This window comes from Oryctolagus cuniculus, chromosome 3 (genome assembly GCF_964237555.1).
Source record: "Oryctolagus cuniculus chromosome 3, mOryCun1.1, whole genome shotgun sequence".
Classification (NCBI taxonomy): domain Eukaryota; kingdom Metazoa; phylum Chordata; class Mammalia; order Lagomorpha; family Leporidae; genus Oryctolagus; species Oryctolagus cuniculus.
In genome coordinates this window covers 72168407-72188006 of record NC_091434.1, presented here as the reverse complement: position 1 = coordinate 72188006, position 19600 = coordinate 72168407, and the positions used below count along the sequence as shown (strand labels likewise).

The window sequence follows — 19600 nt, the reverse complement described above, 5'->3', positions numbered from 1 at the left end:
CCTGCCTCAACACCCAAGATTTTGGTCAGTGGGTGCACTGTTTCCAAGGGAGGCAACAAAGGCCAGACAGGTACCAAGAAATGGCAGAGCTCCCTAAATGACGATGCGGTTAAATGATGAGACACGACTCTATGATACTCATAGCCTGTGGGAAAGCTTCCTAGTGACAGATGCTGTGATTACCAGAGAAAACAGCCTCAACAGTAAAGGAAGGCTGCCTAGCTCCGCCTTTGCCCACCTGGTCCTGGTGGGGCTCAATTTCCTTCACACCAATCCTCCTGGCTCATGAGAACCAGCATCTCTGACTTGGAGCCCTGGGTCTCTTTGTATTGTCCTTCTGTTTACTCCCAATCTCCTGTTTCGTTTGATGCCTCCCACTTATTTCCCCCCGAAATATTCTGTTTTCAACAAACCATTTTCCTTAAGGCTGAAATTTATTCCTATCTTTTTCACATGAGGAGCAACCCAATCCTAGTTACCCCTACTCTCTAGTCTATAAAAACACAACTCGGTCCTCACACATTTCTATGACCCAAGTAACTTCTTTTTCTACTTTGTTGCCTCATAGTCAAAAAGCAACCCGTTTCCTTCCAAACCTCATATATTCCATATATTTCTTTCCCTGTTCTAAATGTATCCTATCACTCTTAATAACAAGGGAGTATCAAACTATTTTAATTTAAAGTTTGTGATCAGCAAATAATCTGTCATATGAATTTTTATGTCCAAGTATTTACTCAACCATTTTCCTCAAAGACCCAATAAAATAGTCAGTGAGTCACAGTCTATCTTAAATTAAAATGCATGGCTTAAAGGGCTATTTGACATGCAATAATTACTTTTGTAGTCTTCTAGCCAAGCATAGAAATTGTTAATGTCTGCCCTTGAACGAAATGAACTGTGCAAAAAATTTCAAGCAAACACAGTCCAACTGTTCACGTAAAAGGGAGGTTGCATAAGAAATTCATTGTGCTTCTGTCCAAGTTTCCCCTCAAATTGACACAGATCAACATGTACTTCACCTCTTTACCACCAATTAAAATCATAAACAAATGAGCTTTCCAGCAGAGGGCCGACATGCCCTCTCCACAGATGGTCAGCATCACATGTTACAATAATGGCTTGGCACACCACAAGGGTACCATATAAAAACGGTGCGACTCACAGCACCTCAACTCCTCAACTCTAATTGTTCTGTCTCTTTTTCAAGATGGATTTCCTTCACAGGAATGGAGTGCTCGTTATTCAGCATTTGCAGAAGGACTATCGGGCTTACTACGATTTTCTAAATTTTATGTCCAATGTTGGAGACCCCCGGAATATCTTTTCTATTTATTTTCCACTTTGGTTTCAACTTAATCAGACAGTTGGAACCAAGATGATATGGGTAGCAGTCATTGGGGATTGGTTCAATCTTATATTTAAATGGTAAGACTTGTTTTGTTTCACTTTTCCTAAAACTTATTCTTTAATTTGTAGCTTTGGTTTATGATCAAATTTCAGGTACGTGTAGTTTGACTTGGAAAGTCTTTCAAACGTACCAGTTAACTTGAAACACCAGATTCATAAATAGAGCTTATAAAAAGCATAGAAATGTATACTTTAACTGATTTATAAATTCCAAAACCCTGTAACACATATTCTGTGATTAACCGAGAAGTTAGTTAAGTGAGGGGCACCATAGTAAACAGATTGGTGATTTCAGGAACAATTTTGATCTTCCTGGTTTAAGTACCCAAAGCACCCACAGGACTTCCCACAAGGAAAAAGTCCCTGTGTTTATGGGAAAATAAGATGCTAACATCCAAATAATTACCATCTTCTGTAATGAATGAAAGCCTAGAATCCAAGATCTCTCAAAGTCTCATTTTATATTTTAAATCACTTTACTTTTTATATTGTTATTACTTAAAATCATGTTCATTTGGTTATTTTGATTAACAGGCAACACTTGTACATTCTGGGGGTGCAGCACAATAACCATGAGCTCTCCCCATGGGCCCTGTCCTTGAGTCATTTTTATAGGAAAAAATAGCTACTCTTCAATTACATAATAGTTCTGTATTTAAAAATATGTACATATTTACATTTCTTCAAATACAGGATATTATTTGGTCATCGGCCTTACTGGTGGGTCCAAGAAACTCAGATTTACCCAAATCACTCAAGTCCATGCCTTGAACAGTTCCCCACTACCTGTGAAACAGGTCCAGGTAAGCAGTTACAGTAGCTTCAACTTACGGAAGACATGTCAACAGAGAGTCATTATTTGTGAGTATTATATGATAAACAATATGCTATTATATATAAGTATCAAAATGGGTTAGGTGGGCATGCTGAAAGTTCACAGGCATCAAAATTGCTAATGAGAATGAGTCTTATGAATAATCAAATTCCAGTGTTATTTGTGAAAGGGAAGGTTGGGAGAATACTCCCCCAAATGATTTTATGTTTGATGATTTACATTTTGGAATAATGTCATTGTTTGATACTAAACAAACAACAGCTAGCTAGAGCAAATTCCCAAGGAACTATATTAAGATTTCAGAATTGTTGATTTATCTGCTGCTGAGAAACTTTCAAAGTTACTTTGGTCTTTTGAGAATTTCATGAGCAAGGAAAGAATAGACAAATTTTGTATAAGAAAGGTAGGGCCGCGGCTCACTAGGCTAATTCTCCGCCTTGCGGCGCAGGCACACCGGGTTCTAGTCCCAGTCGGGGCGCCGGATTCTGTCCCGGTTGCCCCTCTTCCAGGCCAGCTCTCTGCTGTGGCCAGGGAGTGCAGTGGAGGATGGCCCAAGTGCTTGGGCCCTGCACCCCATGGGAGACCAGGAGAAGTACCTGGCTCCTGCCATCGGATCAGCGCAGTGTGCCAGCCGCAGTGCGCCAGCTGCGGCGGCCATTGGAGGGTGAACCAACGGCAAAGGAAGACCTTTCTCTCTGTCTCTCTTTCTCACTGTCCACTCTGCCTGTCAAAAATAAAAATAAAAATAAAAAAAAGAAAGGTAGGAAGTTCTCCATCTTACTAGTGCCAGTAAATATCATCTCTAACCTGAGTATAATTTCTTCAAACGTTTTTCTTTTATATGCTTAGTATATAAGTGGGCTTCGTGGACCATCTCCTTTTTACTAGAAGTAAAATTCTAAATGAATGCAAAATCTTTATCATGGAAGTTGAGCTTAAGACTGCAAGAAGGTTTTTAAAAATATAAAGAAAATGGCATGCTATTTTAATAAGTTTGTTGCATAATATAAAATTCTTATTACTTGAATCCTTTGAAACTAACCCTGGAATACAGTGAATGTGAAAGTTCTTAAAGAATTTTCTGAATGTCTTTCATTCCCATAAAAGTATACATGTCTTTTATATCACTAATCATACTACACTATTTTTAATTCTCTTTACACCTGACAGCTTAGACTGAGTTCCATCAGGGCAAAGATGATGTATTTCCTCTTTGTGAAACTAATGTGTGATGAATACATGAACAATAACCTTCGAGACAACTGAAATGCTATTTCAGTCTATCGCAGGACTTCCGGAAGAGAGGGAGGGGAATACTGTATTCCATATTCACCCGTTAGAGATATATAATTCACTGAAGCTTAGAAAAGACGGAAAATTCTTGCAGATTAGAAGTGGGTTTGTCTTTGTTAAATAAAGGAGGAATATCCCTACCCCCACGACAGACTGGTATTTAACCTGAATGAATGTCCACTAGGTGAAAAATCAGGAGAACATTGAAGCAGAGGCAGAAATGCTATCTGTTAGTAGGTTTTTTCTGCCAGGATTAATGCCCCTTCACAGCTTCTCCTCCTGCTTCATTTCATAACAAAGATTCTCACTGCAGCAGCCAGGAGACTGGCACAGAGGTAGCTCCTCATTTGAAAGTCAATTAGTAAAACAACAGGCATAGCAAACATAGCATTTAGCAAACTTTTCAGCCCAGGGAAAATACACTGAATCATAATCCACCAGAAGGATTTTTCTTTTCTTTTCAGTTAAAAACAATTAGATAAAAAGCATGAATAGGGTTTTGGCAGATTTTGGTGTAATAGCCCAACATTTTAATTAGCCTTGAATATATTGGTTTCTGGAATTCAATGAGATTGAAAAATCTGGGGGGGGGGACTGGAAATGGTGCTTTTGAGGATCAATTAGATTCAATTTTCCTTAGTTCTAACTATTTCTAACCATCATTTGCCCTATTTTAAAAAATCTGAATTATGTGTAATTTTCATGAGTTTGCTATTCCAGTGTCCAGCTTCTGATCTTGATACCTAACTAGCCACCTTTGAAATGGATGGACACTTTGCTGTTGCAGGAAGTCCATCTGGCCATGCAATGGGGTCATCGTGTGTCTGGTACGTCATGGTAACAGCTGCCCTGAGCCACACTGTCAGTCGGATGGATAAGTTCTCTGTCACTCTGCACAGGTCAGTCTGACTCCAGCTTCACTGAGTGTATTTTAAGTCACTCAATGAAATGTGCTTATTCTATCTACCAAGGCTAAAACAGCAAAATTAATAGAAAATTAACATTTTGCTTTTTGATAGTTCCCTAATTAGTTCACAGCTACTCCCATTTTAAAGGCTTGAAAATGTTTAACTCGTTAATGATTTGCTAAATGTGCCTCTAGATTTCCAAAATATAATAATTATCTTAGTAGATCACAAATAAGTCATCTAAAATCATAAAAGGAAATATTTTCATGCACACAGTTCCTTGTTTTAAGATTAACTTCAGTTCTGGGAATCAACATTTATTTTGACTGCATCACTTTATTTAATAAACTTATGCTTCCTTCTTTGCCAATTCTTTGACATCAGTAACACCTTCTAGCTTTAAAGACTCTGAAAACTTTTTCATTAAAAACATTCAAGAAGAAACTTAAACCTGAATGTTAGTAGAGTTGATGTTAGCAGATTTCTTAATGTTTAAGAAGGCCCAGAACTTTAATAAAGTTAAATTACAAAATACCTTTCAAACTTTGTCAGAATTGGGCTGTTTCTTTCCTGAAATCTTATAACCATCATTAAAACTATCCTTAGCACAACTTCAGTCACAAATTCTTAGGGTATCTGATATAAGATTTGTCAGTTAAACTTTCAAAAAATAGATGGTATAGCATATACCATGATATAAAATTTCTCCAAAAAAAAAAAAAAAGTCCAAGATCCATGACATATTCCACTTTTTAGAGTAGCACTGGACACTTTAAGAAATAAATAAGCAAAGAAAGTGAACGATTTTAAAGATTATTCTAATGAGACCTGTATGTCTTAATGTATTCATTATCCAACTTTAAAACACCAACAAAAATAGAAACGTGTTATAATTTAAAGAAATTAGCATTTCTCTTCCTAGATAATTTTCCAAGTAGGGATCTAGAAAAACCTTACTTTTTTCTAATTTTCCCAATTACCAAATCTGGGGAAATATGCATTTCTTCTAAAAAGTTCTTATATCAATTTTTAATAAAAAAAATTCTATGGCTGTTCCTCACCTTAACATTATCAAATCCTTGTTTATTCATCTTACTATTTCAGTGTTTCTTTTCTATTCCTTAGTCTTTAAATAACCAAATTTTGGTCTGAATATCAGGAATAAAGCCTTGAACTCATTACTGCTTATTTTCATCAAACAACAAGTGTTGCTTGAATTTTCAGAGTTTTTTTTCCCCTCTGAACTTTTTAGGAATTTTTTTGCACATTGCTGGTTTTAATAAAAAAAAAAATACATAACCCATAGGTCAAGTCCTTGTTTCTTTTCTAAATCTTAACCAAAACTAGGAATCAGGACTCTTTGAGTCTGGGAAATTAAACTCAATGAGAACTTGCCTTTCATGGAATGTTTCTGGGCTTTTTATGTGAGTGGCAGTTTCTTCAGGTAAAGAAAGGTTGACAGAGGAGGGAGAAAATCAGAAAACACATGACAGGGAATACAAACATATGTGGTTCATTCTTGATCATGCTTGCCATTAGGAATTCCTCTACTTCATTAAGGCAATTAGGCAATATTCTTATTTCTTGGTTGTCAGGTTTTTTTTTTTTTTTTTTTTTTTTTTTTTTTTTTTTGAGAGGCAGAGTTACAGATAGAAGGAGAGACAGAGAGTTCTTCTGGTTCACTCCCCAAATATCCGTAATGGCTGGAGGTGAGCCAATCTGAAGTCCTGAGCAAGGAGCTTCTTTCGGGTCTCCCACATAATGAATGCAGGGGCCCAAGCACTTGTACCATCTTCCATTGCTTTCCCAGGCCAATAGCATGGAGCTGGATCTTAAACCACAGCCCATATGAGATGCCAGGTGGAAACTTAACCTACTACGACCCCATATATTGGCCCCTATATTTCTTAGCATTTATTAAAATCTCAGAACATAGTATTAGTTACATTTAATGCATTGAGAAACCTGTTGAAGCCTTTTAAATCCATCCACACACGGAAACACTTTGAAAAAGATTCTAAAATCATGATGTTACATCACTGTGAGACAACTCCTCTGAGATGATATAACCCCCCTCTAAATTTAAAAGCAATACAATTTCTTTGGTTTTTTATACTTATCTATTCTTTTATTGTAGACTGACCTGGTCATTTCTTTGGAGTCTTTTTTGGTTGATTCAAATCAGTGTCTGCATCTCCAGAGTATTCATAGCAACACATTTTCCTCATCAAGTTATTCTTGGAGTAATTGGTGGTAAATATGATCACTTACCTTTCGTTGTGTTATTTAAAGTTTTAGCTTTATTTGTATTAGGGTGTCAGATCCTCCGTGGTAATCAGTTCTTCAATTTCAGGGGTAATTCTGACAAACCGCTGATACTATGTTCTATCCTATGATCTTAAGTGGTTCAACACATCTCTCGTAGCCTCCAGGTACACATGGCACAGTGTCACTAATGGCATAAGTGCCTGTGTAGTGAGATGGGTTTTTCTGAAGTGACTCTAGAACTGACTTCAGCTCTCAAATCATCGCTTGAGGCAGTGTGCATGTGTCCAGGCTGGGAAGACTTAATAGGGACCTTCCAAGCGTCAGCCGTGCCACTCTTTCTGAAGCTTCTGAAGTGATGCTCACACAGCTGTGGACTACATTAAAAACCAAACTGCTTTGTAATCCTAAAGCTCTGTTCCCCATGCTCGAGTTTCCACTTTCAGCCCCACACACTTGGCAAGGGCTCTGTAAGTTAATTGGCTATGGCGATTGAAATACTAATTGCAAGCACCGATCAGTGCTCTGACTATGGAGTGGGTTGTCCTTCACCAAGACTGCCGACTGATCCTACTGGGTTACTATTATACCACAGGGCAAAGGTATGTCTGTAGCTAGCTGGTAGAACTTGGCAAACAAGACCAGTGATAAAGCCTTTTATCATTGAACTCCACGGCCAAGTTCTGTAACACAGAGGGGAATCCATTCACCAGGGGCTCCAGGGCTCACAGGTCAGTGTCTCTTTGCAACCTCCAGGCATGCTGGTGGCAGAGGCCTTTGAACACACTCCAGGCATCCAGACGGCCAGCCTGAGCACCTACCTGAAGACCAACCTCTTCCTCTTCCTGTTTGCGCTCGGCTTTTACCTGCTTCTCAGACTGCTCGACATTGACCTGCTCTGGTCCGTTCCCATCGCCAAAAAGTGGTGCGCCAACCCCGACTGGATCCACATCGACACCACGCCTTTTGCTGGGCTGGTGAGAAACCTCGGCGTCCTCTTTGGCTTGGGCTTTGCAATCAACTCTGAGATGTTCCTTCTGAGCTGCCGAGGGGAAAACGGCTACAAGCTGAGCTTCCGGGTGCTCTGCGCCATGACCTCGCTGACCACGCTGCAGCTGTACCATTTCGTCAAGATCCCCACGCACACGGAGCACCTGTTTTATGTGCTGTCCTTTTGTAAAAGTGCATCCATCCCTCTGACCGTGGTGGCTCTGATTCCCTACTGCATTCACATGTTAATGAAGCCGAGCGAAAAGAAAACTAACTAGAGCGAGGAGGTAGTGCTGCGGAGCCTAGGCCCTGGCGTCTCCTCCCCGCACCCTCGGAGCCGCAGCTTCCTCCTCAGAGGTCGCAAGGTGGCGGCCGTCACCCCGCTCCGCCCGCGCGTAGGTTTAGCTTGGCCTTCACCGCGGTTCTTGTTTTGTGCTAGCTTACAACGATTGAAAACCAGACTCTGACACAAAAATCGGAATTTCTGTATATTTTTAAAAATTTGACAATGTGGCCAACACAGGGCCTGCCTTCCCTGCCAGAGTGAGTTGCCTGGAAGTGAAGCCGGATTGTCGCCCGTGGGGAGGCATGGGCGGTCCATTTTATCACAGCCTTCAGCACGTAAACAGAAGACATCAGGCTGGTCTGCTTCTGGTTCCTGTCAGCATCTTAGGGTCAAACCCAATCCCCTCAGTTTTCAAAGATAAGGAAATAGAGGTCCATCCTGAGAACAAAGGTGCCTGCAGCTACACCACTGTTAGAACGGGAATTCGAACCCGAGGCTTTCTGATGCGCAGTCCCATTACACTGGATTTTGTTTTTCATAATTAAAATATCAGTCAGTGCGAATGCCTTTTTTGTTTTTTAGGTTCTGTGATTGCCATGTAAGACAACTATTTTTCCAGAAATGACACTTTATCAGTTTGACTTACTCCCTGCATGCAGGGTTTTAACAGAGCCGTAATGGCTCTAAATATGGACATGTAAGAACATACGTGGGAAATGAGCCGGAGGGGCTACTGTCTGGACTTGAACTTCTTCTGATTTCTGTTGAAGTACTTAGTAATGCTTCTCAATATTTCAATAAATTCTGCTCAAGATACTGTGCCAGAACATTTACCAAAAAGATTTATCTCTTATTAACCTAAAAAAGGCTTGTCCCTTCACTATGACGTTCTCATGCCAATCTTCCAAAACCAGGGAAATCAAGTGCCTTTCTCAGTCTCGCTCCAACCAGGAAAACATTAAATGTTTATATCCATTTGCTGGAATTAATCTTTGTGTGTAATAAACTGTAATGGAAATCCACAGCTTTACTTTAGAAAATTATTCTTCATAGACTATAGATATTTTACTATCAATATTTCTCAGCGAAGAGCTTTCCCCTCATTGTATCCAATAATTCTGAACTTTAGCCTGTTAACTCATTTCAATCAAGAATTGTGTCTGATTTTGTTACATGTTAATGTCTTCTATAAACTTTCTCAAGACTATAAATACATGAATGATTTTAGATGAGAACATATTAAATAATCCAAAAATATTTATGGAAATAGGTAAAGGGAGGGCTATTTGATAAGATTCTGGTTGGGAATAACAAAACCTCTAAAAATCTAAAAAAAAAAAAATACACTTGGCCCCTTTCCAAGTGCATTTATAGAACACACTAAATAATTTTTATAAAACACACTAAATAGCTTTTTTTAAAAGGTAACTGATTCTTAAGAACAAAACTGAGGGATGAGGAATGATTATCTTAAGAATGAAATTTATTTCATTTTGATGAGACATTTGAGGTGAAAATTCAACACCCCCTTTACATTTTACCTTTCAAAGGTCACTCCAGTCTTTTAGAATTTTTTTAAAAAAGATTTATTTATTTATTTATTTGAGAGGTAGAGTTACAGACAGAAAGAGGGAGAGACAGAAAGGTTTTCCATCTGCTGGTTCTCTCTCCAAATGGCCGCAATGGCTGGAGCTGCACTGATCTGAAGTCAGGAGCCAAGAGCTTCTTCTGGATCCCTCAAGTGGGTGCAGGGGCCATCTTGTACTGCTTTCCCAGGCCATAGCAGAGAGCTGGATCAGAAGAGGAGCAGCTGGAACATGAACCGGTGCTGATGGGGGATGCCGGCACCGCAGGTGGAGGCTTAGTCTAATATGCCACAGCACCATCCCTCACTCCAGTCTTTTAACATTTTTTTAAAAGATTTATTTATTTAGTTGAAAAAGTTACAGAGAGAGAGAAGGAAAGGCAGAGAGAGAGAGAGGTCTTCCATCCGCTGGTTCACTCCACAGTTGGCCACAATGGCTGGAGCTGCACCAATCTGAAGCCAGGAGCCAGGAGCTTCTGGGTCTCCCACGCGGGTGCAGGGGCCCAAGGACTTGGGCCATCTTCTACTGCTTTCCCAGGCCACAGCAGAGAACTGGATTGGAAGTGGAGCAGCTGGGACTCAAAACGGTGCCCATATGGGATGCTGCCACCGCAGGCAGCAGCTTTACCCGCTAAGCCACAGTGCCGGTCCCCACCAAGTCTTTATGATGTATTTGCCTCATAGCTTCTGCACATGTTGGAGATCTCAGTCCTGTCTCAGAGCCCCTTGTCAAAGCTTCATACCAGGTTAGTAATGTTTGTCTTGAAGAATCATCCATCCCAGCACAGTCTCACCCTGTTCCCACCAAGACCGGAGGAAACTGAGGCATTAACAGCCAGGGCACTCTGCTTTAAGGCTTTACTGTTCCATAAAGCACTTCTCCATTCCCTTAGAGAGACTCTCTTCAACTACCCTGAAGCACCATCTGTTGGGTGCCATGTGATCCTTTGAGAGGGAGTAGGATGAGAAGTGGATTCATTTTCTACAATTAATCCCCAACGACTCTACCCCTACTTGCCATAAAGCCTTAGCAGCCCCATGTGAAGAGACTTCCCCTTTGATTCTGGTTGAAATCTCCTGGAGAGAGGCAGATGGCAGTGAAATGCTTTTGCAGTTGAAGCTGCTTAGGCAGAAAGAGCAGCAGCTCCTACAGCCTTGGAGAAAATGCCTGCCTTTAATAACGATGGAAAAGACTGTTCTGCTTCCAATTTATCTGTCAGAAGTGGAATTGTGCTCATTTGACTTACTGTTAACATATCCATATATTCAAAATGTCCACACATCTTACATATCCAGGAGAAAAATGTCAGTGTGACGAGCTTTCAGGATGAGAACAGCTAGGCAAGTAACTTGAGAAACTGTCCAATCATACACACTTTTGAAAAGAAATGCAAAGAATTTATTATTGCTGAAACTAGCAATCAAGCATACTGCTGAGTCTCTGACAGCCCACTGATTGGACGTTTCCTGTAGGAGATTCAATTTGTGACTTCTCTCGCTATTTCACTGTAACAGTAGGGCAATTAAAGAAATGTTATAAGGTGTCTTTGAAGTTAAAATTTGTATCTCTAAATGCTTATTTATATATTCAAAATCCATAAATACATTTGAGATCAAATTGGTATGTACATTCACATACAAAAAGTCTTTATAAAAGAGGAAGTCAAAGAGTTGGTTTAAAAAGAATGATTCATACATTGACTTTATATATTCCAGTACTCTTCAACTCAACTTTTTATAATGGTGGGGATGCTTTTTTATTTATTTATACTTACTTAGCTGAATGGCAGAGAAAACACCAGGATCCAACAGAGATCTGCCGTCCACTGCTTCACTCCCTAAATGCCCACAACAATCAGGGCTGGGCTAGGATAAAGCTGGGAGCTGAAACTCAATCTGGCTCACCCATCTGGGTGGCAGATACCCAAGTAGTTGAGCCACCAACTGCTGCCTATCAGGGTGTGCACTAGCAGGAAGCTGGAATCAGAAATGGAGCTGGGACTTGAACCACAGCACTCTGATATGAGATGTGTGCATCCCAACTAGCATCTTAATCACTGGGCCAAATTCCTGCCCCATGGAGATGTTTCACATCTGTGCTGTAATACGGCAGCCACCAACCACATGTGGCTACTGAACTCTTGAAATGCAACCAAGGAACTGCATGTTAAAACTTCACTTACTTTTTTTTAAATTTAAGTAGTCATATGTGCCTAGTGGCTACTAAGTTGGACAGCACGAGTCCCACAGTACTTTTCCTTGAAAATAAAGGCTATTTTGTATTGTTATCTATACCACATTCTTGCAGGATGACATGGATTACTGCTAACTGCTCTAAGTTAATAGATTCTGCTGCGTTTTCCTGAGGGACCCCTGCAGATGTAGGATTCTGTCCTTGCAGGTCCTTCCTCTCACTCTCCTGTGAGCTCTAACTGCCTTGCTCTCCTTGGACTCTCAGCTCTGTTGTCTCATATCAGGGTGTCTGCATTCTCCTCCTCTGCACCATGACCTAGAAACCTAAGGGCCACAAAACCAGGCAGTGTTTTACTCGATATTCACAACCACATGCTGGGGGACTGGATGACTTTTTGACCAAGTTTTCCGGCTTCTCTGAGTCTAGCGTACACATGAGCCTGCACCAGTATTTCTGCGGATATTCAGAAAATGTTCAAAACCAACAATTCTAGTGTGCAGATGCTCCTGAGGATTTTGCTGTCATTGCTGGTCTGTCCCGGCCACGCTGGAACATGCAAAGAGCTCTCTGGATAAACACGTAGATCTCCCGGTTGCCATGAAACTGGGTGGCCTTCTTAGCTTTTTCTCCTCTGCTTACCTTTAGTGCTTTCAGATGGTGAGTCCGAGTCCACGTAGGTGTGGTGCAACCTTGCTGATTTTTTTTTGTTTTTATTTTTTTTTTATTTTTGACAGGCAGAGTGGACAGTGAGAGAGACAGAGAGAAAGGTCTTCCTTTGCCATTGGTTCACCCTCCAATGGCCGCCACAGCCGGCGCACTGCGACCGGCGCACCGCGCTGATCCAATGGCAGGAGCCAGGAGCCAGGTGCTTTTCCTGGTCTCCCATAGGGTGCAGGGCCCAAGCACCTGGGCCATCCTCCACTGCACTCCCTGGCCACAGCAGAGGGCTGGCCTGGAAGAGGGGCAACCGGGACAGAATCCGGCGCCCCAACCGGGACTAGAACCCGGTATGCCGGCACCGCTAGGCGGAGGATTAGCCTAGTGAGCCGCGGCGCCGGCCCCAACCTTGCTGATTTTTTAAAAATATTTTATTTGTTTGAGAGAGAGAGTTACAGACAGAGAGGGAAAGGCAGAGAGAAAGGTCTTCCATCTGCTGGTTCACTCCCCAGATGGCTGCAATGAAACTTCTTTTGGGTCTCCCACGTGGGGGCAGCGACACAGGACTTGGGCCTTCTTCTACTGCTTTCCCAGGCCATAGCAGAGAGCTGGATCGGAAGAGGAGCAGCCAGAACACGAACTGATGCCCTTGTGGGATGCCAGCGCTACAGGCACAGGCTTAGCCTACGATGCCACAGCTTTTAAAGTCCTAATTTTGTTTTCCTTGTTAAACCATGTTTGCAGTAGAAAAGGTCCATATGAAGCAATCCTCCCAAATGAAAAGTGAAAAAAAAAAAAAAAAGCAGCAACAAACCCAGAAATTTCTGCCACATGACAACAACTCATGAGAAAATTCTAAGAATCAGAAGTGCTTCATTTTCAGCTCTGCAAAGGACAAGCAGTTTTGTGTCAAATCTGAGGCTGCTTTGGTGTGGAGTACTAATTACTGTCTTTGCTAGCTTTTGATGGAGATCAAAGTAATGACGCAGAAAAAAATCACATCTCATTTCATTTGACAGCACAGAAGTGATTGCTCTAAAGAAGGGAGAAAATTCAAAGACTGAGGATATAAGGGTTAGTCTAAGACCAATTAATTGTCTTCTGTATTAAATTTTTAAATTTCTTAGAATCTTTTCTTTAACATTTTGCCATAGATCTCTGAAAATCTGTGACCTAAGAATGATAAGAGGGTACTTCAAAAAGTTCATGGAGAAATAAAAGATAAGTTTATGTTGGTGCGTTTTTGAAATCCATGCATGGTTTTCCCATAACAGGTGCTTTTCATGACCTTTTTCCCCTTCTTCTATGTGGGATGGTTGATCTTGAGCCTGGGAGGAACAAGCTGGCCCAGGAACTGCCCTAAGTCCACATTTCTTTCCCTCCAATTCTTACACGTCCAAAGACAGGGAAGCACAGACATGCCCTTTCTAAGAGGGTTCATGAACTTTTTGAAAACTTGTGTGCTGGCAGGAAAGGGAAAGGTAATGGGTGCAAGGCAACAGCTATGATGCTGCTGAGCCGGGGATGGTGGGTAGATGGGGTGGCGTGTGTATGGGTGTGTGTGTGGGCGGGGGTGGCTCAGAGCAGGGACTGCAAGGAAGAGCATTGGCTCTGGCAGCACTGCAGCCCATTTCCAGTGCAGGCCCATGTGGGAGCTGACATGGGTTTCCCGATGGTCTGGGTGCTCTGCAGGAGGAGCAGACTGCACGTGTGCCTGGATGCACAGCTAAGGAAGATGAAGGCCTCCCCTGCTACACACCACGGCTCTCTCCACCCCTGCATGTCAGTCAAGCCAATCTCATCTCGCTTAACTTCTGCTTAAAGAATTGACTTTTTCCTGGATTCAGGCGTTGTCTCATGAACAGTATTACCCAGACTGTCATTTGCGCTCTTGCAACTGGCCCTTAGTGGAAGGAGTTTTCTAAAAGTGGGCATGTGGGCGTGTCTTTCTCCCATCACTGCTTCACACATATTGCCCTCATCTTTTTTAAGATTTATTTATTTGTTTGAAAGGCAGGCTTACAAAGAGGCAGAGGCAGAGGCAGAGAGCGAGCGAGCTCCTTCTAGGTCTCCTACATGGGTGCAGGGGTTCAAGGACTTGGACCATCTTCCACTGCTTTCTCAGGCACATTAGCAGGGGGCTGGATCAGAAGTGGAGCAGCCGGGACCTAAACCAGCACCCATATGGGATACTGGCACTGCAGGTGGCAGCTTTACCCTCTATGCCACAGCACTGGCCCCTTGCCCTCACCTTTAAGCTCAGTAATTCTGCATCAAAACATCCTTGAGCTCTTTTCCTCCGTGATCATCCCAAAGTCTGTGTTTTCACAATTTTTTGAATGAAAGAAATGGTAGAGCCCTTGCTGTTTCTCTCTCTGAAGACTGTATTGATTTGGCAAATGAAATGTCAATGTTGCCATCCGAGCTTCCAATTACGTTCTTGTCTTAATCTCTTAGTTCTGGAATGTTGATGTCCTGCCCACCCAAGCCCACCAAGAGGGTCTACCACAGGCCACTTGCAGTTCCTAAAGGGTCTCAGAATGCAGGAGACAGGTGCCCACAAATAGACAGACAGATACAAAAGACTTCATGGAACTTAGCAGTTTACGGCTGCTGAAATTTGCCTCTGGACTGCAGCCAGACCCTGGAGTCATCAGACCCACCTCCTAGTCCGGCTCTCCACAGTGACTCTGCAGGGCCATTTGATGTCAGTGACCTCCGTGTATGGGCTTTGAACTGAAAGGCTTAGTCGGAGTAGAGAATGGAAAGTTCACTCCAGCTAGAACATCCTGCAAGTCTGAAGGTCTCAGTAAACCAAATTTAATATGTTCTCACTTTCCACCCAATTGCTCTCTTTTGTTTGCTCTTTGTGAATTACTGCTTTGTGTCAGACTTCCAGAGGTATTACTTGCTTATTTTTCTATAAAGAGGAGCAAAAGTTGAGAAGGAAGACCCTGGAAAATGTGTTCTCTAGATATTGCTTTAATTTTCCTTATGTGCAATGAGTAAGACTATAAATTCTAAAAAGTACTCCATGTTGAAATGTGCTACTTTTCAAAACAATTTTGGATCTATAGAAAACATTTCAGTACTCAAAGTATTAGCTTCTAATTAGAATTTGAATTTTATAGCTGTGAAAAGAGATACCTGGAGACATAATTAACTGGTGTTATGGGAAAACATTATTAGCATGAGAGTATCCATAGGCTTCCTGTTTACCTATCAAAATTACCAACTCCATTTCCTCTTCTTCAACATCCTAAAGAGGACGTTCTTGCTGAAAGAGACACTGAGCAGATACGGATGCTAACAGGCCCAGTGAGGAGGAGGAGGGGTTTTGCTGTGTGGCAGGCAGTGTTGGATGTGTCTAGCAGTGGTGCTGTGTACGGAAGTGACTACAACATTGAAATAACTAATTGTAGGTTAATTATGGGTCTCTCAATGACATAAAGACAATCTTTACTTTCTAATGCTTCATGGCTGTTGAAATGTGCTTCTTGAATGTGGCACACCTCTAACATCAAATTATATGATGCCAAGGTTTTTGAGGATGGCCACGATAAATGGAAAATCAGAGATGGAGTTCCAAAAAGCTTTTCAAGTCCACTCCGCTCCCCACAGGGCTTTTCTTTTTTTCTCTAACTCTACTACCCACCAACCTGACAAACATTTCCTAAGTGCTTTTAGGTGCTAGAGATGCAAGGCTGCGTTCAGTATGGGCTCTTCTTGGGGGACATCCCATTGGTTCTTACCTCATCTGCTGAAGCTCTGGGTGGATTCCAGGGGGTACCTCTGGTCTGTATGCTAGGAAGAAAATTGACTTCTAGCTATAAATGGACGGTATTCTCTCTTTGCTAACCCATCCCATTTCAGATTCATCCTCTTCTGAGCCACTTTCATTTCAATTCTGGTAACATACTGGGAATAGAATCCAGATGCTTCCCAGTCTCACCACAGTTTGTCTTATGAGAGGATCAGAAAGCAAAATCATGAACACCATAAAACACCAGGTTCCAAAGTAACAGTTTCCGTTATTCAAAATCAGGGGTGTTGAAGGAATGTACCTAGAAAATCACTAGCACGAGTTACAAGGACTGCCATTCTCTTTCCAGTGCAGTGATATTTGAAAAAAGACAGATGAATTACTTCCTTAAATAAGTATTTTTTGGGGACTACGTTGTGTTGTAGCTTCTGTCTGCAATGCTGGCATCCCATATGGTTGTCAGTTTGTGGCCTGGCTGCTCCACTTCTGATCCAAGTCCCTGCTAATGCGCCTGGCAAAGCAGCAAAATATGGCCCAAGTCCTTGGGCCCCTGCACCCACGTGGCAGACTCGGAAGAGGCTTCTGGTTCCTGCCTTCAGACTAGACCAGCTCCAGCCACTGCAGCTATTTGGAAAGTGAACCAGTGGATGGAATCTCTCTCTCTCTCTAAAATCTGGCTTTCAAATAAGTAAATCTTTTTTAAAAATATATTTTTGGAAGTCTCTAGATTGAAAAAGTCATTTTTGAAGGTCATTTGAGCACACGCCAGTACTTAAACATAGCACTATTTTGTTTGTATGTTTGTATTCATTTTTATGAATAAGAATCCAAGAGAATCTACTAAGACTGTGTTCATCCATAATTTTTTTAAAGATTTATTTATTTATTTGAAAGTCAGAGTTACACAGAGAGAGGAGAGGAAGAGGGAGAGGGAGAGGAGGAGGGGGAGGGAGGGGGAGAGGGAGGGGGAGAGGGAGGGGGAGGGGGAGAGGGAGAGGGAGGGGGAGAGGGAGGGGGAGGGGGAGAGGGAGGGGGAGGGGGAGAGAGGGAGGTCTTCCATCTGCTGGTTCACTCCTCAATAGGCTGCAACAGCCAGAGCTGTGCCCATTCGAAGCCAGGAGCCAGGACCTTCTTCTGAGTCTCCCACGTGGGTGCAGGGGCCCAAGGACTTGGTCTATCTTTACTACTTTCCCAGGCCATAGCAGAGAGCTGGATTGGAAGTGGAACAGCCAGTTCTCGAACTGGCGCCCATATGAGATGCCAGCGCTTCAGGCCAGGGTGATAACCCGCTGTACCACAGCGCTGGCCTTGTGCTCATCCATAATTAACAATTACAAAAACAAAACAAAACACTGAAACCCTATTTCAATGGCTTATATAAGTGAGAGAAGTCTTTTTCTCTGTAATAAGAGGCTAGAAGTAGGTAGCCAAGGCTAAAGTGACAGCTGACAGATGTTCAGAATGAAGACCAGGCTATCTTCTCCCCTGCCAATCCAAGGTGTGGCTTTTGTGCAGATGATCACAGCATGGCTGTGATATGCAGGGAAAGAAGCAAGGGAGAAAGTAGGCAGGTGTTCTTCTACTAAACTTTATTCAGGAAGACACGGTCTACATGGAGCCAGGTGCCTATATTTCAGGAGCCAGACAGGCTCCTCTAGCTGCAAGGGAGTCTGGGTAGGAAAATACTTTACTTTCTAGGTGCTGAACAGAAAAAAAGAAAAGGATATTGGATTGGGTGTCAAGCAAACCAACTAACAAAACCTACTATAATGATTTCTCGTATATATAATGGTGAATGCAACTTATAGCTGCATTTCTCTCCTTACTGTCTGCTAAATGATTTCACAACATACTGCATTTAAGGATTGAAAGTGCTTCATAGGCATGTTTACATGCTTATTTAAAATTTCAAGCTTCAAGAAATTTTATTAAAACATTAATCATCTATTACTTTGTTTCTACACTTGATGTACTAGAAAGCTATACACTTATAACACAAAGCTTTCTTCTTTTGTCTTCCTTCATAAGAATTGCAGGTGCTTATTCTGTGTCACCTTGGGTGAATATTTTCCCTTTCTATAACCAGCCAGTCTGTTGTTCTCACATTTATGTTTCTGTGTGCGAGGGTAGGAGCAGTGCCTGTAGTATAGGAAAGAGTAAATTGCCAATTCATCAGCTGGTTGTGTATTATTCTCTCTTGCCATGTGGCACATTTTGTCCTAGCTGATTTATGGGGTTGAGTAGTTATACCCAGAGAGTGACATGCCACTCACATGTGCCCTGATTACTCATTATGAGCCTTAGGACACCATACAACTCACTAATGAGTACATTATAATGCTGGCCAGTGCTAATTAGATGATAATCATGTGCATTGCTTTATTTACAGTCTATCCATTTAAATTAATTGGGCATTTAATTGAACACAGTGGGAAAGAAATTGGAATTAGATTTAGATGCCCCTCGAAGTTATTTTCACCTGCCACCTCATATGCAGGTAAGATTATCTGCTTGATCTGGAACTTTAGAAAAACACAAATGAACATAATGCTCATAATGCTTATCTTATAATGGGACACATGCATATGCAAATTTATCTCAAAATGTGTTTGTAAATAGCAACCAAGTTTGCAAATTTTTACCTCTAGTAACATCCTTATGTGGTCTCACTACACAGAAATTCTGTGTGCACAAGTAATATTTAATAAATCAAATCCATGGTTGGAATTATAATGTGAGATCCTAAAGCAACCTGAGAATGTTCTGGTATTAGGGTGGAAAATTCACATTTAATTCTTCAATAAACGCTGCAAACTATACCTAATTGTGATCCTATAGAGTATCCTCACAAGATATCAAAATATTCAGGAATCATTATTAAACTATTTATTTAATTTTGATTTATTTATTTGAGAAAGAGAGAGAGTGCATTCCCATCTACTGGTCTACTTCCCAAATGTCTAGAATGGCCAGGACTGGCTCCAGCCAAAGCCAGGAGCCTGGAACTCAACCCTAGTCTTCCATATGGTTTATAGGAATCCAGTCACTTGAGCCATCACCACTGCCTCTCCAGGTCTGCATTAGGAGGAAACTGGAGTCAGGAGCTAAAACCAGGAATTGAAACAGGCACTCCGATACAAGATGTGGTCATACTAATCAGCAGCTTACCCTGTATTTTCCTGAGAAAAGATGCATAGTGGGTAAAATCTTGAGACTTTGCTGTAGACCTCTGTCATTCATTTTTTTTTTTTTTTAACAGAGTTAGCCAGTGAGAGAGAGAGAGAGAGAGAGAGAGAAAGGTCTTCCTTCCGTTGGTTCACTCCCCAAATGGCTGCCATAGCTGGAGCTACACTGATCTGAAGCCAGGAGCTAGGTGCTTCTTCCGGGTCTCCCATGCGGGTGCAGGGGCCCAAG

At 41.7% G+C, this 19600-nt stretch overlaps 1 protein-coding gene and 1 non-coding gene across 2 annotated transcripts; one reads left to right on the top strand and one right to left on the bottom strand.

The window, feature by feature from the left end:
* Nucleotides 1–1155: 1155 nt before the first annotated feature.
* On the top strand, nt 1156–9214 carry G6PC2 (glucose-6-phosphatase catalytic subunit 2). The gene is made up of 5 exons (XM_002712170.5): nt 1156–1428; nt 2104–2213; nt 4326–4437; nt 6584–6699; nt 7468–9214. The coding sequence occupies exons 1-5, from the start codon at nt 1211–1213 to the stop codon at nt 7977–7979; spliced, it is 1068 nt and encodes a 355-aa protein (XP_002712216.1). The 5' UTR covers nt 1156–1210; the 3' UTR covers nt 7980–9214.
* Nucleotides 9215–13726: 4512 nt separating this feature from the next.
* Nucleotides 13727–13859, bottom strand: LOC127491917 (small nucleolar RNA SNORA38). Its single transcript, XR_007920844.2, has one exon. It is a non-coding gene; the product is annotated as a small nucleolar RNA SNORA38 (small nucleolar RNA).
* Nucleotides 13860–19600: the final 5741 nt, after the last annotated feature.